Below are 25665 nucleotides of genomic sequence, written 5' to 3'. Positions count from 1 at the left end.
TACTGCAATAAATGAGAAAGCATCTTCATCATTCATGAAATCAAGGAACATCTGTGGGGATAGTTTTTTCAAATATCCATGGGAAACTCTTGGGTAGACTTCGGGCCCCCAGGACTTTCACAGAAATCCATCTGGGAATGTGAGTTTGAGCTCGTCCCTCTAAGTTTCCTGGTGTAAATATTAGAGGTCAGGTTGTTGATGCTACTTTTGGATGTCAAATGTCTTCTCTGTTATCTGCCATCTCATCAGCTCTGGAAGCTTCACCTCACACCTTGCTTTCAAGTGTATTTCAGCCTTTGTGACACAATCACACAGTGCTGAATGTCAATTATACCTCAATAAAACTAGGAGGAGAAAATTAATTCAGCAATTAACGAACCCTTATTCCTAGTGATTTGTGTTTTCATTCCCTTTGGTGACAGACAAGCCTCAGTGCTTTCGCTTGAATTGTAACCACACTCAAAGGCACAGAGGTCTGAGTATGAATTCTTTTAAATGCTGTCATGTTGCTATGAGTCTTGCATATTGTCTCGAAATGGTGGATTGCAATTTAACTCATCTAAATTCAACGGAATGTACTGGGTATCCATGAGGCACAGATACTGTGGAGACCAGGACAAATGAGACATGGCTCCTAGAGGCGCTCGCAATCAATAGCCCATTAACTGCTTTTCCTTTGATCTGTCATTCTTAAAAATTCAGAAAAAGCATGGCTGGGAGGCAGCAGACTGCTCCAAGCTCAGTACTCGAATGGGAGATTATGTGACCAATGAGCATTACTTTTCAAACTATTAAGGTTTGGACGTTGATACCAAAGAGATATACCTGCTCCAAGCCATTTCCCTGGTGAACAGAGAAAGCATCATTCTTTCACAACCTTTTCTTTCTTTCTTTCTTCCTTCTTTTCCTCCTTCCTTTCCCTCTCCTGTGCTCCAACCAATACGGTGGCTCCTTCTGCAACATCCCAGACATAAGTCTAAAGCCCAAGCGCCCCTCCCAAGGGATTTACAGATGTCAGCCTTGAACCCAAAGACCCAGGAAAGAGTTCCCTGAGCTCAGCATGAGGCTAAGGCAAGGATGTGGAGAGGAGAGTGGTAGTGGGGTGGGCAAGGCACATCAAGAATGCAGTTTGGCTGAATGTTTAATTGACAAGCTTTTCTTCACGCCCATCCCACCTGCTGCTTGGGGCCAGCAGTGGGCGGAATTGTCTGAACAGGGCTCATTTGAATATCCAGGCAAACTGCATCAGTTGAGGACCAAGTGAGCACCTGTGGCAGGTGTGCACCGCATCCACCCTCCAGAGGCTCAGAGGGTCCACACGGGGCAGGCAGCTCATGGTCTATTCCACACCAAGTCAAGTGGTGGCCCTGCATACATTATACAACACAAATGTCTCACCACAGAATCTTTCATCTTCTTGGGGAGAGGGTCTGCAGCCAACTCTTCCAGATTTTGATGTAAAAACTTATGAAGCAATCTGCACTGAATAAAGGACCTGAAAATGGAAAAACACACACGGGTTTTAGTTTTTAAAATATGTGCCTATTGCAAGGTTTGAGGTAAACAGCTTCACCTTAGACCTCACACTCACAAATGACAAAAGCCAGCGCTCTCTCCTTTAGATAATTCGTAATAAAGAAAAAGAGGTGCGTGTTCAAGTGACCACAATGACAACGGTTGAACTTCAAATTCCATCCTGATTACAGTAAGTCCCCTACATATGAACGAGTTCCATTCCAAGAGGGTATTCCTAAGTCCAACAGAGTTAGCCTAGGTACCCAACTAACACAATCGGCTATCTAGGACTGTACTGTAATAGGTTTATAATAATTTTCACACAAATAATACATAAAAAACAGAAAAAAATAAAGAAAACATTTTTAATCTTACAGTACAGTCCCTTGAAAAGTACAGTAGTCCAGTACAACACCTGGCATACTGGGGCGGGTATCGAGTGAACAGGCAAGAAGAGGTCCTGACTGGGGTAGGGAGAGGAGGTGGGAGATGGCAGAGCTGAAGGATCGTCCATCAGCAACAGGAGACGGAGGGCAAGCTGCAATTTCACGCACGCCTGACATGACTGGAAATGCGAACACACGTTTGCATCTTTGAAAGTTCACAACTTGAAGGTTCCTGTGTAGGGGACTTACTGTGAAGCTGTTGAGGACCACAGGAGGTATCGGTACCCCCGACTGCCTACTGCTAGCTAAGCTCATGGAGATCCTCTATTTCGGTCAGACCAAAATACAGAACAATATTTGATAAGAAAATTTGTGCTATCAACATTTAACCTTTCCCCATTTTCCACGCCTTTCATCTTGCTGTACCTGACGGCCTAAAATTATAATTTTTCGGCCCCCAAACAGTTATGGTTATCTTAGGTCAATATCTCCCGTTAAGTGTGGAGAAGTTACATGAGATGATTGATTGACTGGATTGACTGACTGGTCCCTGAAACTACGGCATCACATGAAGGGTTTTCAGTTCCAAAGTGCATGTTTATCAAAAACTTGAGAGATAACAAATCAAGGGAAGACTGGAAAGTATATTCTCAAGGGACTAAGCGTTAGTATTAAATGCCTTTTAAAACTTTGGCACACACTCCACTTTAAATCCAGAGGGCACTGCCACACTAAGAGCAAAACACAACAGAACAAAACTTTTCCTTTCAGAGATGCCAGTCTAGTCTCCCCAGGGCAGCTGCCTGGCATAAAGGCAGTGATGCCACTTTGTGGACCCAGAGAGGGTACTTGCGAAGGTTGGTGCTTCTCGTATGACTCACCGAGGGAAAGTCAAAGACAGGGCTCGGGTGCAGGAGGCCATCTGTTCCTGGCCTTGCGAATTTCACTCCAAAAGCACCAGAGCAAGGGTTATATGTGCCCTAGAACTTGACCCCTGATTTTCATTCATTTCCGGTCGGTCCTGCATTTCTCCCACCATCACCCAGGACCCAGCTGGTTTAACGGGAAAGAGTCCAAGCACCATGAGCTCTGGATGAGAGAGCAAGGCTGCAGGCCCAGGGGACGGCTGTGTGTGTGGGGGGGTGGGGGGGGTTGGGGGGGTGTGGGGGGTGTGTGTGTGTGTCTGTGTGGTGTCTGTGTGTGTGTCTGTGTGTGGTGTCTGTGTCTGTGTGTGGTGTGTGTCGGTGTGTGGTGTGTGTGTCTGCGTTACTCACAGGAGCACAGAGGGGTCGCTGCTCTGTCTGCTCAGATGGTAGGAAAGCGCAACCAAGAGGCCACAGAAGGCAGAGAACAGTGCTGGGATGTGCTGCGTGCTCCAGGGTTCCTGAGCAAAAGATCAGAGAGCCAAGTCACTCCACGCCTGGGTGCAGAAGAGCAGGATCGCATCTAGAAAACGCTTAGCAGGTGTCCCTGAGGTCCAGCTGGTGGACGCAGTGTCCTGTGATCACTCCTGCCAACGGGCATCCAAGCACCTGCTGGCTCCCCGGAAACCTAGCCTGTGAATGTACCAGCATGGATTTTGACAAGGGACTGGCCATGGGGGGCGGGGGTACATTTGAAACAAATGGTGCATATTTATGAAAACACATTAACATCACCTTTTCTGAAATTCAGTTTAGGATTTTTATAAGATGTAGCATTAAACATGTGTTGCCTCTTTTGAATTAAATATAATAATAATCACATAAAAACTGTATTTCTTAATGTTTATTTAATGTTTATTTATTCAAAAGGTAGTAGACAGGGCTCCCCTGGTGGCGCAGTGGTTGAGAGTCCGCCTGCCGGTGCAGGGGACACGGGTTCGTGCCCCGGTCCGGGAAGATCCCACGTGCCACGGAGCGGCTGGGCCCGTGAGCCATGGCCACTGAGCCTGTGCGTCCGGAGCCTGTGCTCCACAGTGGGAGAGGCCACAGCAGTGAGAGGCCCGCGTACCACAAAAAAAATAAATCGATAAATAAATAAAATCTAAAAAATTAAATGCAAAGGCCCCCTGCCCCCCGTTACCCTGGAAAGCCATGGCGCTCTATTCTCTCCTTCGGTGCCCACCAGCCTTGCAAGAGGCTCCTCACCAGCCAGTGCATCTGTCACGTGGGGCAGCCCCTCCCCCGTGGGTACAGCACCTCCTCACAGCATGGGCTTCAAGCTGGGCAGACCTGGATTTGAATCCTGGTCCTGCCAGGGATGAGCTGTGTGGCCTTGGCTAAGTTACTTAACATCTCTGAGCATCGTGTTAGTTTCCTCTTCTTTAGAAAGGGAAAATAATACATAGGCAGGGGTTGCTGCAAGGGTACTTTTCTGTATGCTGGGCCATTTTTTTAAGCTTTTGGTATGAGACGGTTCAACACAGCCCCTTCTTGGTGACTGGTACCCAGGGCTCTGAGCCAGACTGTCCTGGGCTGTTCCCTGTCCATCATCCCCACAGTCAGCTGGTCCTAATGTGTTACTGATACATCTTTCAATGCATCTCCAATTTGCCCTTCCTTTCATTGCATCGTACTGGGTCAGGCATCCACTGCCTTGTTCCGGGGCTACTGTTAATAGCTTCATAGTGGGAAGATCTTGCAATCTCCATATCCCTCCCCACTCCACAGACTCCACGATTCACCCTCCACAATACAAAAGAGTGGTCCTCTACCCATAAAAGGCAAATCAATCACAACTGCCCTTCACTCAGTATTTTTCAGTGATTCCTCATTGCCTACCGAAAAAATCCACTCCACAGGAAGCTAGCGAAGCCAATTAGGATCCAGCCCTAGTTCAACTTTTCAGCCTCCTTCTGCACATTTAGTAGAAGCACAGCAGCAAAACCATAAAGATGTGTTGCTTCCTGGCCCCCCTGCCTTCGCACACAAAGCTGCATCTGCCCAGAGAGCTCTTCCACTCTGACCCTAGTCCACTCTCCACTGCCTGGTGAACTCCTACCCATGCTTCAGTGCCCAGTATAAGAAGTCCCACCTGCCTGGTGCTGTCTCCCTCATTTCCCAGGCAGATAAAAGCTCTCCCCTTGCATCAGAACCATCGTTAAACACGTTTTCTTCAGCATTTAAGATATCTCACTCCTGTTATGGGCATGGGTAGGACTTGCCCCCTCTGGATTCCCTGCAGAGGGGCAGTTTGCATCTCTTCCCTGTACTTGGTACCAATGTTGGCACATCAACCTGTCCTTGAGAGAATAAGGTTTCAGTTTTCATGATTACACCAGTCCGTCTTCTATGACCTGTGCGGAAAAAAAATGTTTCAGCAAGAAAAGAGGGTGAAGACATTAAGTAGCTTAGAGCAAATGTGTATCAGGCAGTGAAATGTCACAGAAATGATTAGACTATTAGAGGGAAGGTATCTCATGACCTGAAAACTAATTTTTTTCATTCAAACAGCACCCCCCAGTAACAGACAATTTATTCTGGAACTTGGGAATTTTATTGTTTCTTGAAAGTTCATTCATGAAACATTTATTGGCCACTTGCTATGTGTCAGGCACCAAGCAGCACACCTCGGAGGAGGACAGCACAGGTGTCTGGGGAGGGAAGAACATAAGTAACTGTAATAAAGTGTGACAGGTGATGGACGGTGAGGTGCCTGCTGCTGGGTGCTCACCAGGCAAGCAGCAGAGGCTCCAGTGAGTCCAGGGATTGGCGTTTAAGTGGAGCCCCGCACAGAAGAAACGTGGAGAACGCAGTCCTTCCCCTGCAGGGGCTTCCCGAGGACCAAGCTGGGCTCTGGGGTGCCGTGGGTGGATGGAGCTGACCCCAGCCATCCTCACGTCTGTTCCTCCTCTCCCTGCCCCGGACGCCCACCTGCAGCTTCTCCCCTTTTATTTCATACTTGGCTGTTACAAAAACACAGCCAAAAAGTTTTCCGAAAGAGAAAAACCTGCTAAATGCTATTTCCTCCCACTGTTTCCTCTGCGTTTGCCTCTGCTGCATGTTTTAGACACAATTTCGTGAAGACGGAGGGCTTCCTTTCACATGCAGCCCATAAAAAAATGCAAACACTAGAAAAAAATCACTATGAGAAGGATTTAGTAACCATGACCATGGAAATAATGGTCCCTGCACGGAACAAAGGAAAAGTCAGGGGAACACGCATCGGCGGAAGTGAATTCCAGGCTCATCACTTCCTGGAATGAATGATTCTGTGGAAGGGACTTAACTTCGCATTGGCTCAGCTTCTGCTTCTGTAAAAAAGGTGACAATGACACTCTCTTGAAATATTGCTGCAATGCCTTGATGAGATTTGAAACGGCCTTGCACACTGCAAAGCAGTATGTCGATGTTCGTTTTTTATTAATTGGAAAAGAAAGAGCGCCCATGATGGATGGTCTTTGCAGAGAATAAATTAAAGCCAAACTAAATATATTTAAATAATTAAGTTTACCTACTTTGATTCACCCAATACCCCTTATCTAATTCTTCTCTCATTTATTCTCTACTTAATTAAATCCCTGCAGTACAAACGTGAAAGGGCAGCTACCCCTCCTAGTACTGAGGGACCCTCCCTCATTACCTACTAAAATAGCAGTTGGTAGAAAAGGGAAGAGGAGGTAAAAATATCTAATGGGAAACAGATATTTTCCCATTGGGGTTAGAGGAGAGGGACGTTGTCCCCCTTCTACTTCCCAGCATTTATCTCTGCTTGTGACTACAGATCTGTATGAAGATTGTGTGATTAACCCATGATCCTTCCACTGGTCAAGCCCGTTGACGGCAGGGACTCGTCTGTTTCACCCCAGTGTATTCTGAGCACCCTGTGCAGGGTCCAGGCCCTGAAAGGCCCTTACTGAATATGTATGGAGCTGATGCTCTGGATTTGAGCACCCATCACTGCCTCACTCTATGATGCAGACCTAAGAAGGGAACCGCACGGATCATTTCATTTAGGTATCTCAGGACACAGAAGGTTGGTCTTGCCCAGTGCAGAGCAGTAGTTCAAAGCACGGGCTCTGGCTAGGACTGCCAGCTTCAATCCCAACTCTGCTGACTATTAGCACAAAGATACTACGCAAGCTTTTAAGCCTCAGTTTCCTTATCTTAGATAATACCGCTTACGGTTGGTGTAAATATTGTATGAAATATTGTGTGTAAAATACTTAGTAGCCAGTCTAAAATGCTCAATGAATGTTTGCTATGACTATATGCTTTACTAAGATACTGTCTCAGTAGATTCAGGCTGCTAGAACAAATATCATAGACATATGATATCATAAACAGCAGAAATGTACTGCTCACAGCTCTGGAGGCTGGGAAGGCCAAGATAAGGTGCCAGCAAATTTGGTGTCTGGTGAGAATCCACCTTCTGGTTCACAGCTGGCATATCTTCATATAATGGAAGGGGCGAGGGCGTTTTTCTGGCCTGTTTCAGAAGGGCACTAATACCAATCACGAGGGTGTCATCCTCATGACCCAATCACCTTCCAAAGGCCCCACCTCTTAATGCCATCATCTTTGGGGTTAGGATTTCAACATATGAATTTAGGGGAACACAAACATTCAGACCAGAGAAGATACATAAGAGGACTGAGGACTGCAACAAAATCACATTTCCTGAAAAGAATTAGAATTGACCTTTAGTAGGGTCCTTCTCTGAGAGTCCAAGAGAAAAACAATGATTTCTGTAGATCCCTTATATCCTTCTGTTTGTGTACTACAGACAGAAAATAAGAAAACAGGAAGTCTTCTACAAAATGCAAATCTGACCTTGCCAAGATATGATATTATTATGTCAAGGTGCACATTCTGAACTGACAGACCTTATTAGGGGTAGTTCTCATTTGTTATTTTAATCTGTTGCATTCCTTCTGGTGTCTGTCCTGTATTAGTAAAAGTCTACATTCATCCTTCCATACATGTGATTTCTTTGAGCATAACCAATAGCTTCAAGATAAATTGTTAGACATGAATGAACAGCACTGTGGCCGCAGGGACAGGACAGAAGGAATGAATATTTTCTTCAACAATGTAAAAGTGAGGTGACGCCAGAATGGCGTACTTCTTCTTCCGAGAAGAAGCATGGGGTGAAGGATCGCAAGGAATCCATATTCCAGGTGTGGCTTTGTGTGTTTTCTCCCTCAACCTCAGACCTTCACACAACTCTTTCTTAGAAAGAACCGGGGCTCACCTGAGCTTGGGCAGATTGTGAAAAGGCAGACCACCAGGATCCTCTTAGGCTTACTACTGGAAATCCCCTCAAGTTCCAAGTTCTTAACGTTGTTCATTTTTTCAACAGATACAGTTACATAATATATAAAATAGGAGGCAAATTTCTCAGGGAAGCAAGGATAGGAAGGACTATTTGGATAGATACATGAGTTATTTTTTCGTGTTTAGAATGCCAAAGTTTGCAAAACCATGCTATCTTCCGGAAAGATTATTTTAGATTTGGAAGAGATCTCATAACTGAGCCAACCTCACCCCTGGACCAAATTATTGGTCAAGTAAGAAGACAGGGAGAGTGGAAAAGACTTACCAAAGGTGGCAAGACCGACCAAGCCCTGGTTCAGTGCACTGTATCTTACACCACCCTAAATACTTGTACAGCTCACTGTGCACAGTATGTGGACATCTCATGACTTTCCATTTAAAAGGCTTGGCGCAGTGGTTAAGAATCCGCCTGCCAATGCAGGGGACACGGGTTCAATCCCTAGTCCAGGAAGATCCCACATGATGCAGAGCAACTAAGCCTGTGCACTGCAACTACTGAGCCTGAACTCTAGAGCCTGTGAGCCACAACTACTGAACCCATGTGCCCCAACTACTAAGCCCGTGTGCTGCAACTACTGAAGCTCGTGCACCTAGAGCCCATGCGCCGCAACAAGAGAAGCCACTGCAATGAGAAGCCCGCGCACCACAATGAAGAGTAGCCCCTGCTCGCCGCAACTAGTGAAAGCCCTCACGCAGCCACGAAGACCCAACACAGCCAAAATAAATAAATAAATAATAAATTAAAAGGCTTGGGATCACTATAAATTAGAAGTTTCCAGCTTTCCAGGTTGTTTCATTCATGTATCATCCCCCATTCAATAGTGCTGGACATCTTTTCAGTTAACTGCCTGTGTTGGGGTTTGTTGTAACACATGGTAGGGTGATAGCCCAGAGGAAGAAGTCATCTGAGAGGAGCTCAGAGGAAGCTCCATGAAGGACTGAGCAAGGAGCTGGATTGTAAAAGTGATTGGGAATGAACCTGGGAAGACCATATTCCAAGCCATGCAAGGGTAAAATGCTTCGATGCTGCAGGACCCTGCATTCAAGCATGGCCTGGACATGCTTCAGGATGGGTACGGCTGGGTGCAATTCTAAAGGTACCACTGTTAAGCATCTAGATATATAGATAAAAGAATGGGAAATAGTTAAGCATGAAGAAACACTGAAAGGAAATGACCTTTATGGTTTATCAACCCATAATTTTCTGCACTGGGAAGAGAGGTGGCTGGGCGCCATCGACTCTGAAGATAAAACTAAAGGAAATAAGCTTCAACCTCAGCAAGGGACTCTGGATGTAATTTAAGGAAGAACTTCCTGACATTGATGATTCAATAAGGTACAATTAGGAAAACATTAGCATTTCCTTTTCCCAAATTATTTCAAAACACAGATATTTTCCATGGAGAGGTAAGAGACAAGCTCACCTGAGAAAGAAGGAAGGAAGAGAAACTTGATGAAAGCTTTTCTCCTTACGCTTTCATTGTGTAGGAACATATTACTATTTTAACATCTCTGCAATTTAACACACACACAACTAAATAAACTGAGAACAAGAAGGAACTCTTCAGAATCATTTTACAGAATTAAGATTTGGCGGCGGGGAACACAGCAAGATAAAATGGCTTTGCCCCTTTTTTCCATTCCTTAATCTCCCGATCCCTCTCCAGGCTGTTCAGTCCTAAGTCACCCCACCTGCGTTCAAGCCCTAGTCCAGGAAGATCCCACAGAGCAACTAAACCCGTGTGCCACAACTACTGAGCTTGTGCTCTAGAGCCCAGGAGCCACAACTACTGAGCTCGCAAGCCACAACTACTGAGCCCGTGTGCCACAACCACTGAGCCCGTGAGCCACAACTACTGAGCTCGCGAGCCACAACTACTGAGCCCGCGTGCCACAACCAATGAGCCCGTGAGCCACAACTACTGAGTCCACATGCCATAACTACTGAGCCCATGTGCCACAACTACTTAGCCCACAAGCCGCAACTACTGAGCCCGCATGCCACAACTACTGAGCCTGCACTCTAGAGACTGCGAGCCACAACCACTGAGCCCACATGCCACAATCACTGAGCCCGCGAGCCACAACTACTGAGTCCGCATACCATAACTACTGAGCCCGTATGCTGCAACTACTTAGCCCATGAGCTGCAACTACTAAGCCCACGTGCTGCAACTACTGAGCCCACGAGCTGCAACTACTGAAGCCCGCGAGCCTAGAACCCGCACTCTGCAACAAGAGAAGGCATTGCAATGAGAAGCCTGTGCACTGCAATGAAGAGCAGCCCCTACTTGCCACAACTAGAGAAAGCCCATGCACAGCAACAAGGACCCAACACAGCCAAAAAGAAATAAAATTAAATATTGAAAAAAAAAAAAAAGACCAACAGGGAAGTTGATGGGACTTTCCACAGCTGCAGGAGCACCTAGGAACCAAACTTCTAGCAGGAGTTGAGCTTGTTGAGTCAGAAATACAGTAAAAAAAACGCATTTGAGGATGTTTTTATTTTAATTTTTATTTTGGGATAAAGAAGAAAATGTTGACACTTGAGGAAGAAGAGAACCACTGACGTGAAGAGAGATTTTGAAACAAAAGGATCAAATGCACTGGGTGTCTATCTGAAAGGTTTAGTTCAGTGGTGAGTCTCATTTCTGCAGAGAGAAGCAGAAAGGAAGAGAGGAAGTACTGACTGACATTTCTAGTGGATTTTTTTAAAGAACTTTCATATTTTAAACATCCATGTATTGACATTAGTCTTGAATTTTATTATATACATATAATTTATTTACTCAGACACATATGCACACAAATACATATTTTATTTTTGGAGAGAGATAAGGTTTTAAACAATCTATCACCCACTGATAATGAAGTGTAGACCATGTGACAGTTTGCTTAAAATTAACATCCCTAATTGCTCTGAGAGGTGTCTCATGGGTCCCTGAGTTGGGAATGATATGGATAGATGAGTGCTGGCCTCATAAAACTCCCCCAGGTTTTGAAATATTTTTATGAGGTAGAAATAAAACTGTCTAATAGTCCTACAATTCTGTGGTAGATTTCATATGCATTTGGGAATTCTTTTGATGGAAATACACAGGGAAGTTCAGCTTTGTATAAAAGTACTTTCTGAAGAGAATCCTAGTTTCAGCATTTTTTTCCTTCGAAAGTTTAGACATCTCTATGATGGAATTTACAGGGCAAACTAATTGAGGGTTTGGTTATAAAGGGAACGCCAATGGACCAAGTTCTCACTTTGCTATGCCCTTCATATCAGATTCACACACTTTCTTTTAAGGGAAGAGCCATGGATTTTTCTGAGCCCATTGAATATCCAGGCATTTCTGAACCCAGGTTTCCACACATCCTAGAATAAGCTCTAGATCATATCACTTTCTCTCTGATGTAAGTCCTACTTCTAGGACTATTTGGACAGGAATCTTAGACTTAAGTGAAAGGAGATCTGTGCCCTTGAAGCTCCAGAACTCAGCAAGATCAGATGTGTCTCCCAGTCCTGTACTCTGCACTCTGTTCATAGTTCACGGCCACGGGTCACCATGCGGCCGGCCGGCACTTGCAAACATGCACTGGGCACCCTCCCCGGCGTCCAGTGCTCAGCCCGTAGCAGCCCCAGTTGACATTCCTGGTAGACCCTAGACACCCAGAGGGGCAGCCCCATGGCCTATCACGGAGCCTGATTCACAGCAGTCAGTCAACATGTGTTCAGTAAATAAACGAATGATCAGGGTAACAGATACGATGAATAAGACTTCACTGTCTACTAAAAGTAGGTTTTCCTCACCTCATACTCTTCTTTCATTTTGGTGCAAAAGCAGCATATGCTTATGATTCAAGACTATTTTACTAGGCATTCCCTGGTGGTCCAGTGGTTAGGACGCCACGCTTCCACTACAGGGGGCACGGGTTCGATTCCTGGTCGGGGAACTAAGACCCCTCGTGCCGTAGGGTGCGGCCAGTGAAATAAAATAAAATAAAATAAATAAAATGCTAGATTAAAAAAAGACTGTTTTACTTTTTGGAATAGGTATCAGGGGAAAATCAGCTCATTCACTAGCAAGAAAGACTGACAGGTACCGTCCAAACCTACGTGACAGACACCATCCAACATAGCTAAATATCGATAAATAAGCGTGCACACACACACACACACACACACACACACACGAACTTTTTGGAAAATACTGACATTTACTTTCCTCCTCATAGCCTTCTTCTCAGTTATCTGCATTTACTCAATCCAAAGTATATAGAGCATCTATTATGTAACACCGGACTTTTAGCAGAATATGAAAAGAAGCATATATAAACCGCAGTCATGACCTTCACGAGTTCACGATGAAACTGGAGGTGAAGAAAAGTACACACAAAGAGCAACAACAGTAATAGCACCGACGTATCGAGCAACGGCTTCACTGGCCACTGTACATGCACTGTCACATTCAGATTATAGCAAACCTTAAAGGCAGGGATCGCTCATTTTAAACATGAGGAAACAGAGGCCTTTTCTGTACTAGTTATCGTGGGAGAATCTATTTCCCACAGAACAGATTATATTCAGGATAAACAAGTGTTGACATGAACACCAAAAGGACAATATTGCCCACGGACTTTGGAAGGAAGGTAGACTTCTGCTGGCATGGCTACAGCACAAGCATATTCCTCCATCTGTACTGGGGCCACCGCTGCTCGTACTGGATTCTCTTGTCCACCCAACTTCCCCGCTCCAAACTGGACAGCCACTGAATCCTACCAATACTGATTTCACTACATTCCTTGGATTGGACCCTTTCAAACTCTCTGCTTCCTACCCAAACCTGACTCCAGATCTTACTTTACTCAGCAATTGCAAGTCCATTTTGAACAACTGACGTCTCATTCTTCTTCCTGTTTTTCCCCCAAATCAGTGTCCAGTGCCACTGTCAGAGGAATCCAACTCCAGCTTGAGGATCCCGACAATCCGGTGTTAACTGGGCTTGGAGATCAATGACACGCGTTTAACTTTCTAGGAAGGGAATGTGACAGAAAGTACTCACCGCCCATCTAGCGTCCATCTGCCCTTCCTCCCCACCAGTCATCGCTTCCTTACTAGCTGTTCAGGCAGCTGAAAGACTTGTAATTCCCATCCCCTTGCAGCTAGAAGTGACACGGTTCTAGCCATAAAATATAATCTGGAGTCTAGTGTAATAAAAGTGAATTAAAACTTGGATTTCGTTTGCAGGCGTATTACTATTAGCATCACCACCATTATGTTCATCAACATCATCACCATCAACTAAGAATGCTAATAATAATTTCCACTTGTATTTGTTTTCTACTGCAGTGTAACAAATCCCCACAAACAGTGGCTTAAACAACACAAAGTATGATCTCACGGTGTCCTGCCTCAGCCACCTGGGCGTGACCGCCTCCTCTGCTCGGGGTCGCAGCAGGCTGAATTCACAGTGTTGCCCAGGGCTGCAGTCTTACCTGAGCCTTGAGTCCTCTTCCAACCTCACTTCTGGCTGGCGGAATTCAGTTTCTTGCAGCTATAGGACTGAACTTTCTTGCTGGCTTTGCTGGGATCTGCTCCAGATCTGAGAGGCCATCCTTATGACGTGGGGTCCTCTGCATAGGCTATTTACAGCACAGCTGTTTACTTCTTCGAGGCCACGGGGACGGTGTCTGCTGTTTCTTCTGTCTCTGACCTCTAGTCCTTCTTTTAAAGGGCTTGTCTGATTCGGTCAGACCCATCCAGATCATCTCCCTTTTGACTGACTTAAAGCTAACTGACTAGGTACCTTAATTACACATCAAAATCCTTCCACTTTGCCAGATGATGTAACCTAATTACAAGAGGGACACCCTATCATACTCAACGGGTCCTGCCCCCGCTCAAGGGGCAGAAATTACACAGGGCGCTGGAGTCTTGGGGCAATCTCAGAACCTTGCGCACCACACCATTTAATGAAAACCCCTGAGCTATAGACACTTTATATATATTATCAATTTAATTTCATTCACCTCTGACAACATTCATATGAAGTAGGTATTACTAATCCATTTTACAATTGAAAAAATAAAGCAGCGTGAATTAGCCACGTGCCCTTAGGCAGATAACGTCAGCACTCTGTGCTCACATTCACCACTGGATTGAGAAAAGCTATGATCTTCCTGATGTAGGACCTGGAGCCATAATAAAGGGCAAATGAGAAAACACTTGGGAAATTATTCCGAAAATTAAAGTACCATCGATCTGCAAGGTATCCTATATGCCTGCGGACGGTTCTTTTGCCTAGAAAAATATATTTAGACTTCGAATGTGCTAGGGAGGATGGCACAGAAGTCAGATTTTTGAAAAGATACAAGATCTGGGATCCGCGATGTGTGATGTTAAGTCACTTAATCGCTCTCTGGACCTCCATTTCCTCATTTTAACTAATAAAATGAAGGGTTTGGGACAGGGGATATGTAAGGTCTATTTCAGAACTAAAACTATTCTAGAACTATGAGTTTGTTTTATATTTATATTAGATTTTAAGACCTGAATCCATGGGAAATGCCATTGTTTTAGCTGCAACCCTGTAGTACCTGAAAGGATATGGGGAAAACTCTCCCACAGCAGTTGTTAACGATGCTTGGGAAACATTAAATTATAATAATTTACCTCAACCCCTGGACGCCCTTGCCATCAATAAAATAGAATCTCTTTATAAGGGATAATAAGCAATAGAAATCATGGTTTATCCAGACATACAGAAAGCCCAGCTAATTAACTACTGAGCCATCTCTCTAGGGAGCAAATATTCTGGTTGTTTCTGTACGTCACTTGACAGTGATGTAGTAGTTAAGTAGTTAAGTCAATGAGGGAGTCCGTTTACATGTTACTTGCTACCATCTTGGATGAGTCAAAAAGAATATGAAATTAAAAGAGGAATAAAATGTCTTCCCCTAATTAATATTCCAGAGAGCAGAATTAAGTGACATTCCCTCAACCTGCTTCTATCAAGTGAGAATAGTAAAAATCAAGGATGTAAATACATATCAAGACCCAGATAGAGGAACGCATCTCCGGGAAGGCAGCTGACACGCTGAAATGGTTCACAAGGGCCCATCAATCCATCCCGGCACAGCAGAGATAAAAGGGGAAAAAAAGTCAATTCTAGGAGCGAAAAGTGTAAGCATAAAAGTCATAAACAAAAGCGTCGTTAAACAGGAAGTGGAATCACAGCTCTGGATAAGTATGTTGAGTTGAAGGTGCGTGAGCTGCTTTTTTTTCCTAAGGATGCCCTTGCCAATTTGTTAAACACATTCGTGCAATGCACAGCATTTAATAGGCGCTGTTTTTCAAAGGGGAGAGTCTATCTGAGACCTTTAGAAAACTCAGGACTTACAAATGAGAAGGGAGAAATGCACACTGCTCTATTTTTAACTAAAAGGTGTTTCAAAATATAGATAGAACATTAAGATTCTCTAACAACAGATCCAACTATTTACCACAAGTGATGCTTGTTCTGTGCTGAGCAAGGAAGTCAGTACCTCTTTGAGATTAAATAAATCTTTCAAAGTACCCCCGTTTCACCTGGTAAAAAGCCTGTTTCAACACATAAGTAAACCCCAGAGCCTCTGAAGTGTTCAGTCCCATCACAAAGTTGACAGCGTGCTTTCAAAGTGGAATCTATTAACTTTGATCCAACAGTGACTTACGCCGGTGGCAGGCCATAAACAGAAAGAAAAACAGAAACAGAAGTCTCAGCCCAGGAGAGTAAATAGATCTTATCTCTTGGACCACCTCTGATCAGTTCGTACTGGCTGCCTGTACTACTGTCTGGGCACCGCGGAGCCCTGCTGACCTCAGTGAGAAGAAATGCTGTGATCAATTAGCAACGTCTGCTATGAGGAGGGAGTCGGACTTGGGGAGGTGAGGGAATGACAGCATCTGTCCCACAGCTAGGTAAAAACCCAAAAAACTTCTTGAGTACCAGATTCTTCAACAGCTTCCAAAACCCTCTAAGAATTTTGCAAGAAAAAGTCATTTAACAATCCCAGAAGCGTACATTACTTTTGATAATGAGCCTTCAACACTTGTCAACGGAACTCCCTGGTGGTCCAGTGGTTAGGACTTGGTGCTTTCACTGAGGGGGGTGCCCCGGGTTCGATCCCTGGTGGGGGAACTAAGATCCTGCAAGCCGCGCAGCGTGGCAAAACAAACAAACAAACAAACAAAAAAACACTTGCTATAAGAAATGGGTTTTTCAGAGCATACACCTTCTCCTTTAGGAATTAATCTAAGAAGTCCCATGAGTTGTTCTTTTGTGGAAAGCATCTGAGCATGGAAGAATATTCTGTCTTCTATAGATTCAACCATGATTCTATTACCAATGAATTATTTTTTACTATCAAATGAGGCTTACCTGCTCAAAAGCATGAAGCATGACACAAAGGTTCATCATAAATCAAAGATTTAGAGTAAACAGTTATGATTTAGCGGTGAGACAGCTGACGGAGAATCCAGAAGCAACGTTTTTGGTCTGACCACTCATGGAGTGACTTGGGACGTCAACGGGGAACTTTCTAACACCTTGTTTCCATCACAGCGGAGGCCATCAGCTCGTCTACGGCATTCAACAACCTTAGAGCTGATGACCTCTTTTTGCTATAGTTCCTTTCAGGCAACCAGTATTCTTGTGATGCACATCATACCCAATGGACCAAAAACAGACACTTTTAGCCTCGCATGAAAGATTGTCCGTAACTTTGATATATCCTGCTGACACATCCAGTCATCCCTATCCTTCACTATCAGTAGGTTAATATCCTTACCATCTCCTCCATCTGCCATGATCATTCATTCCTAACTCTGACGAAACTGTTTCACATGCCTGACTACATAGTCTATGGCAAAGTTCTCAGCCCAACTGCAAAACGTTTGAAGGCTGCACGACACAACCACCTCCTCTGATGGGTTTTCTCTTTTCTGATCATCCACAGCATGTCATCAGCTTTGATGAATGTTAAACTCCTGAGAAAGAACTGACTGTTTCTACTCTCATATCACTATAGTACCTGGCAAAGTCATTTCTTTTTTTTTTAAAATTAATTTATTCATTTATTTTTGGCTGCGTTGGGTCTTCATTGCTGCGCACGGGCTTTCTCTAGTTGCGGCGAGCAGGGGCTACTCTTCATTGCGGTGCGCGGGCTTCTCATTGCGGTGGCTTCTCTTGTTGTGGAGCACGGGCTCTAGGTGCGCAGGCTTCAGCAGTTGCGGCACGCGGGCTCAGTAGTTGTGGCGCACGGGCTTAGTTGCTCCTCGGCATGTGGGATCTTCCCGGAGCAGGGCTCGAACCTATGTCCCCTGCATTGGCAGGCGGATTCTTAACCACTGTGCCACCAGGGAAGTCCCTGGAAACGTCCTTTCTAAACAAAGAAATATATGTTGCAGTGAATATGAACTGTTCAGCTCCTGCTTCAGTTACAGAGAGCTTGCATGTTCCCATTTCCATTCACCAAAGAAAAGAATATTTCCATCAGATACCATTTGCTGCTCAAGGTTGCAAAGAAGGATGAAGTATTGGGCCCTGGTCAAAATGGCATGAAGAATACAGGGAACACTTACTATATATATAACAGATAATGAATAAGGACTTACTATATAGCACAGGGAATTCTTCTAAGTACTCTGTAATGACCTATATGGGAAAAGCATCTTAAAAAGAGTGGATATATGTATATGTATAACTGATTCACTTTGCTATACAGCAGAAACTAACACAACATTGTAAATCAACTATACTCCAATAAAATTTTTTAAAAAAAAAAGAACACAGGGAACTAGCTTTCCTCCTCCCATTAAATGTCCAATAAATATTCAAAAAGAAAAAAGCATCAATCTATACTGGGAACTAGAGAAAGTACTTGTGCGTAAGCCATAGGCTTTGAGGAATTTATGCTGGATCTTATCTTACAGATGAGACTAGTCTGAAAGAAGATGTTGACATCTGATACATGACTGAAATTCCCACTCTCTATTTCAGAGAGAGAGAGAAGTGCATTGAGGAAGTAAGCAGGACAGGATCTCACTAAATCCCTGCTGACATCAACTAAATCAGAGGTGGAAGGGCTGGAGTTAAGGCAGGCCAGGGGGTTGGCAGACAACATCATGCCTGGACTCAGACATCTGTGGATGGCAGCGTTTGGACCCCTCGGCCGTATTGGAGGCAACAGGTTTTATCTGGTCAGTTCAAGGGTCGGGATGTTGGAGCAAAGAGGACGAAGTAAAGACAAGCACTGTCCCAGGGATCTCATTCGTATCCCTGGGATGAAGATTCCTGACAGAACCACCTAAAAGCCCATGAGTAACATATTTTTCCAGGGGAAAGATATATCTGAACTGATGGTATGTTACTGAAACACTCTTTGTTTCACTTTCTTCTCTTTCTGTATTTTAAACCTGAGGTACCTCTAGAAAGATTTGGTCAGGGAGCCTTAAATTTTTCTGACAGAAGTCAGCTCAGTTTCTGCTTGACTCCCAGACAGGGGTCACAATTCAAATGTCTACCTGCACAGACAGCTGATATAAACACATGTAATCATGGGTCAGGTAGAAGAGATGATAGGGTATGATGAGACCTGTGTGTTTGGGGCAGCTGTGACTCAATATTCAGTTTCAGTAGGTTGTTATGAAATGGAAGGTTCCTGGTACATCATAATTTCCCAACAAATATTTGTTGTTGTTTTTCTTCTTGTTCTTGTTGAAATAAGAAACTCTAGATACCATACGAGAACACGAAGGAACAATATAAAGAGAAGTAGACCATGAAAACAGGAATGAGAGATGTGAACGGCAAACATACACAACAAAAAAAGATTATAAAAAAATTTAAAACAGACCATGTAAACAAAATCAATAATATCATTAATCAAAAAATAAGAGGGAGAGGGCTTCCCTGGTGGCGCAGTGGTTGAGAGTCCGCCTGCCGATGCAGGGGACACGGGTTCGTGCCCCGGTCCGGGAAGATCCCACATGCCGCGGAGCGGCTGGGCCCATGAGCCATGGCCACTGAGCCCGTGTGTCCGGAGCCTGTGCTCCACAACGGGAGAGGCCACAGCAGTGAGAGGCCCGCGTACCGCAAAAAAAAAAAAGAACATAGTATCCGAAAGACATGGAACCCTATTAAAACAGTCTAACATATGCATATAATTGAATGCCCAAGTAGAAAAGAAAAACAGGACAAGGCAGAACACATATTTGAAGAGATAATGGCTGAGGATTTGGAAATATCAATTGAAAAAAGTTCACAGACAGCTCAGAGAACCTTAAGTAAAACAAAAATAAACACCATACACATCACTTTCAGATTGCTGAAAACAAAAGATGAAGAGAAAATCTGGAAGGTAGCCAAAGAAAAAAGTACATTACTGACAGAGGAACAAATATTAGAATAACAGCAGATCTTGATCAGAAATTATACAATCCAGGAAAATGTGCCAACATATCTACAGTATTGAAAGGGAAAAAACAAAGCTGTCAACCCAGAGTTCTACACCAGTGAACATACCTTCAAAACTGAAGGCAACAATGAGGAATTTTTCAGGCAAAAGCTGCAAGAATTCACTACCAGTAGACCTGCACGACAAGTTTTGTTAAAGAAAGTTCTGCAGACAGGAGTATGATACCAAATGGAAAGATGGGTCTACACAAAGCAATGTACATTAATGGCGAGGTAAATAAAACAGATACTTTTCTCCTTATATTTTTAATGCCTTTATAAGATAATTGATTGTTTAATGGGAGTGTAAAATAATGTATGTTCCTTCTTAAAAAAATCAGGACAAAAAGAACTAATTATAACGAAAGTGAGCAAGAAGAAGGAAATAATAAAGAGCAGAAATCAATGGAAATAAAAAATAAAAACAATAAACTCAAATCTTATTATATAAAAAGTTCAAAAAGATTAATAAGCCCCTAGCCAAACTGATCACGAAAAAAAAGAGAGGGTACAAATTACCAATGTTGGCAATAAAAGAGGAGACATCACTACAAACACTATGGACCTTGAAAGTATAATATATATGCCAATAATGAGAAAATGTAGAGAAAATAGACAAATTCCATGAAGGAAATAACTATTTCAATATTAGATAATCTGAATAACTTGATATTTATTGAATTCATAGTTTAAAACCTTCCCCTGAAGAAAATTCCAGGCCCAGATGGCTTCACTTATGAATTCTATCAAACACTTATAAAATATATAATACCGATTCTATACAAACTCTTTTAGAATTTAGAAGGAAATGCCTTCCAACACATTTTATGAGCCCATTACCTTATAACAAAATAAGACAAAGCATTACTAGAAAAGGAAACCAGAGAACTAGAAACCTCATGATCATAGACACAGTATTCCTCAACAAAATATTAGTAAACAAAATTGAGCAATCTATAAAAAAGATAATACATCATGACCAACTGGGGTTCATCTTTCAAATGCAACATTGATTCAACACTTAAAAGTAATGATTCAACACTTAAAAGTAAACCAATGTAATTCACCCTGTCAACAGACTAAAAAAAGATCGGTATGATCTTCTCAGTAGATGCAGAAAAGTTTTGTCTTTTCTAGAATGTCATATAGCTGGAATCTTACAATATGTAGCCTTTTTATATTAGCTTCTTTAACTTAGAAATATGCATTTGAGACTCCTCCAAGTCTTTTCATGGCGTGATACCTTATTTGGGGATGTGTGTCTGAGCAGACGGCTGTATTTCCTCTGTGTCTTCACATGGCAGAGAGACTTCTGGTGTCTCTTCTCTTCTTATAAGGGCACTAATCCCATCATGAGGACCCCACCCTCATGACCTCATCTAAACCTATTTCCCAAAGGCCCCATCTCCAAATATCATCACATTGGAGGTTAGGGTTTTCAACAGGAATTTGGGGGAGACACAGTTCAGTCTATAGCAGCTCCTGAGGAGAAGTCAGATGCAATTCTTACCTTCCTCCTCTATAGGCAAGGTGTTCTTATCCTCTGGTATCTTTCAAGATTTTTTTCTTTATCTTTGATTTTTAGCAACAGGAATATAATATGCATGGGTGTAGTTTTTTGGCATTTATCATGCTTGGTGTTCTCTGAGATTCCTGGATATGTGATTTGGTGTCTGATATTAATTTGGGGAAATTCTCAGTCATATTCTGTACCATTCTTTCTTCTCCTCTGGTATTCCCATTACACATGTTATACATTTTATAGTTGTCCCACAGTTCTTGGATATTCTGGGGGTTTTTTCAGTCGTTTTTCTCTCTGATTTTCCATTTTGGAAGTTTCTATCGACCTATCCTTAAGCTCAGAAATTCTTTTCTCAGCCATGTACAGCCTACTTATAAGCCCTTCGAGGGCACTCTTCATTTCTGTTAGAGTGTTTTTGATCACCAGCATTTCTTCTCGATTCTTTCTTGGAATTTCGACCTCTCTACTTGCATTGCACATCTGCTCTTGCCTGCTGAACACTTTATCCATTAGAGCCCTTAGCATGCTAATCATAGCTGTTTTGAATTCCCAGTCTGATAATTCCAACATCCTGCCATATCTAGGTCTGGTTCTGATGCTTGTTATTTCTCTTCAAACTGTGTTTTTTGCTTTTTAGTATGCCTTGTAATTTTTTCCTTGGTAGCCAGACATGACGTAACAGGTAAAAGGAACTACGGTAAACAGACCTTTAGTCATGTGGCATTAACGTGTGAGGGGAGAGGTATTCTACAGTCCTGGGATTAGTTCTCTGTCTTTTGGTGACCCTGTGTCTCTGGACTGTGAACTTCACAAGTGTTCTGACTCCCACCCTCACCTTAGGTGGAACAGAATGTCTTGAAAGGACTAGGCTGGAGTTGGGTATTTCCCTTCCCTCACATGGAAGGCTGTAGCCAAACTGGACTTTGGCATTTCCCCTCCTCCAGGTAAGTTAGGCTCCGAAAAAAATCCCAATAGTTTAGGCTCCAGTAAAATCTTGAGGCAGGCTTAGTTAAGAACAGAATGCTCTGGTATATTTCAAAATGGTTACTCTCCCCTCTACCTGCGGAAGTCAGGCAGGGGTTTTCCTCCAATATTCACTGTTGACAACCTGGTTGAGCTAGTGGGGGTGAAACTCACAAAAGTGTGGGGCTCCCTGATGACTGGATTCACCTGGAGTTATTAACCCTCAGACTTGTCTACGCTGAGCCTCCAGCGATTTGTCAATCGCTGTTCAGGTTTTCCTACCCCTGGTACTGGTTCCCATAGAGGTTTCTGCTCCTGGGTTCCTGTCCCTCTGTATTCACCTGTCTGTCTCTCCAGTTTTGGAAGCAGGAATTTGCCCTGCTGCCTCTCTTCTCTGATGGATCTAAGAAGAGCTTTCTGTTTTTTTCAGTTTGTTCAGCTTTTCACTTATTCTTAGGATGGTGTAATAACTCCCCAACTCCTTACCTGCTGGACCATAAACCAGTAGCCAGTAACCGATCTTTTACAGTGTTTCCAAGGTCATTCAATGGGGAAAGGTTAGACTTTTCAACAGCTGTGCTAGTGAATCTCAATCTTTACCTCATCTCATACACACGAGTCAACTCAAAACGGATCACAGATCTAAATGTAAGAGCTACGGCTACAAAACTTTTAGGAAAAAATATTTGTAACCTTGCGTTAGGTAAATATTTTTAGATAGAACATAAAAAGTACAAACCATAAAATAAATAACTTATAAATTTAACTTCACTATAATTTAAAATTTCTGTTCTTTGAAAAATAATGTTAATGAAATGGAAATACAAGCCACGAACTGGAAAAAAATATATGAGCAATATATATATATATATTTGATCGAGAACTTATATCCAGAATATGTAAAAAACTCCTATCTTAATAATAAGAGCATACGATGCAATTTTAAAATGAGTAAAAGCTTTTAACAGATTTTTCACCAATGATCTTTCACAAATGGCAAGCAAGCACATGAAAACAGACTCGACAATAATCGTTATTAGAGAAACACGAATTAAAACCACAGCTAGGTACTAGCACACGCTGGAATGGTTACTACTTTTAAAAACTGACAACATTAAGTGCTAGAAAGAATTTGGAAATCTCAAAGATTATAAGGGGAATGGAAACCAGTACTGACACTTTGGACAACAGTTTGGCAGTTATTATAAAGTTATATGCATATATATATATAATTCATAATTTTCAGTAACTGGAAATAAGCACAGAAATGCTACTCAGCAATAAAAAAAAAAAAAAAACTACTGACACATTGTTGGATCTCAGAAGCATTGCACTAATTGAAAGAAGTACTTCAAAAGCTACATATTGCATAATTCCATTTATGTGAAGTTCTAGAAAAAACGAACTACAATGACAGAGAGCAGATCAGTGGCTGCAGGAACCTGCGCCTGGGGAGGGGAATGAAGAAAAATTTGGTGGTGGTAGAATTGTTCTACATCATGACTGTGATGGTGACACATTCATCAAAACTCATCTAATTGTACATTTAAAACTAGTGCCTTTTATTGTATAAAGTTGATTTTTTAAAGTTATAAGCATAAAAATCATATAAGTGGTGGTCAAAGGTTGACATAGGGAGAAGAGACAGACCACAAAGGGATACAATGGGACCTTTGAGTTGGTAATATTCTATAACTTGATGGTGGCATTGGTTCCATGACTCTATACATGTATCAAAACTTACCAAATTATATACATTAAAAACTTGAATTTTGCAGCATACAAATTATATCTCAATGAACCAGACTTTCAAACAATTAATAAAAAATAAATATATAAACAAAAAGAGACTGGAACACAACAGAGCAAATTATAAAGGGTCCTGTAAGGGAAAAGTTTGTGCCCCCGAATTTCATAGGCAGTCATGTGTCCTTGAACAAAGGGCAGTGGAAAGAGGTTTTCAGAAAACACCTAAGGAGTTTCCTGAATGAAATCCCTGGGGTCTTGTGACAGAATAAAGGAATGTAGTTCAAAAGAAAGAACCCAGAAACACTGCTTAATTATATAATTGTTGTTCTACATGACAGTATAAATGTGGTAACAAACAGAGCCACAAGCATGTACATTACCATTGTGTACTAGAAAAAAGATCCTTCCCCTCTCTCTTTTTTTAATGTAAGAAAAGAACAGCCACATGAAAAGGATGGAAGGAGTGAGGGAGGGAATTATGCCATTGATTACCCCAGAGAAATTCAAATGTGATACATCAGAAGATAATGTTATGGAATTCCTCTCTTCCACAAAGGGGAATAAACAATGATCTTTCTGCCACTGACACTGATGAGTTTAATATGATTTTAAGCTAATCTTTTAAAAAGTTAATCAATAAATGTCATATAATATATATTTAAAACCCTTTGGAACATATATTATTTACTATTTTACATTTAATTTTTATTCTATCAAAGAGGTACTTGTGGTGTAACACATTCAAGGCAGGGTGTCCATAAAGTCAAGAAATATGTATACTATAAATTAATTACCTTTTTACTGATTGAAGATGCCCCTTAACACGTTATATGTGCTATTGATTTCAGACTTCATAGCCCTTCTGCAGTTCTACATGCCTAGATGAACAGCAGTGGTCCCCTGCCCACACCATCCATCTCCTTGCTCCAACTCCTGCTTCCCAAAGGCAGGGACTTTCACCTGTTTCATCGTCTATTTACTTCCATATTTCCAGATAACATGCTTGTTTTGTTATTTCTTGATTTTTTTTCAACTTCAGATATTATTTGCTGACTTTCTAATGTGGAAGACAAGATTAAGACCTCCCCAAGACTTCTGATGATGGATGACTTTGTTTTTTGCTTCTTGTGTTCTTTGTTTTCCTATTATGCACATGTTAACTTTTAAGAAATAAATGGTAATTTAAAAACCTTAAAAAAAGAAATAAAAGACCTCCCCAAGAGGAAGGACAGGAATAAAGACACAGATGTAGAGAATGGACTTGAGGACATGGGGAGGGGGAAGGGTAAGCTGGGACGAAGTGAGAGAGAGGCATGGACATATATACACTACCAAATGTAAAACAGATAGCTAGTGGGAAGCAGCCGCATAGCACAGGAGATCAGCTGGTGCTTTGTGACCACGTAGAGGGGTGGGATAGGGAGGGTGGGAGGGAGACGCAAGAGGGAAGGGATATGGGGATATACGTATACATATGGCTGATTCACTTTGTTATACAGCAAAAACTAACACAACATTGTAAAGCAATTATACTCCTATAAAGATGTTAAAAAAAAAAAAAGACCTCCCCAAGAGGGGCACATGCGCGCGCGCACACACACACACACACACACACACACACTCATCTCCCCCATTCTGCCATTACAGTTATAACTCTTATTCAGATCGCCATAGATACAAAATATTCACAGCTGAGCTACGCACGTACCATTTGCTTTTCTGATACCTCTTGCTGTTTTCCTAAAGTTAAAGTTTATCTTGTTTTTTCATCATCGTATGTTTCCCTT

The 25665-nt window shown here is 42.5% G+C and overlaps 1 protein-coding gene across 1 annotated transcript in view; it reads right to left on the bottom strand.

Annotated features, from left to right (window-relative positions):
- PCNX2 (pecanex 2) overlaps positions 1–25665 on the bottom strand; it is a 272196-nt gene that overhangs the window by 161651 nt on the left and 84880 nt on the right. The window contains exons 16-17 of the mRNA XM_019941562.3: positions 3176–3285; positions 1399–1495 (exon numbers count right to left, since the gene is read on the bottom strand). Of these exons, the coding sequence (XP_019797121.2) occupies positions 1399–1495; positions 3176–3285 (207 nt within the window). The remainder of the gene's footprint in view (positions 1–1398; positions 1496–3175; positions 3286–25665) is intronic.

The sequence above is a fragment of the Tursiops truncatus genome, chromosome 16, assembly GCF_011762595.2.
Source record: "Tursiops truncatus isolate mTurTru1 chromosome 16, mTurTru1.mat.Y, whole genome shotgun sequence".
Classification (NCBI taxonomy): domain Eukaryota; kingdom Metazoa; phylum Chordata; class Mammalia; order Artiodactyla; family Delphinidae; genus Tursiops; species Tursiops truncatus.
The sequence above is the reverse complement of the archived record's forward strand: the minus strand, read 5'-3'. Positions and strand labels throughout refer to the sequence as shown.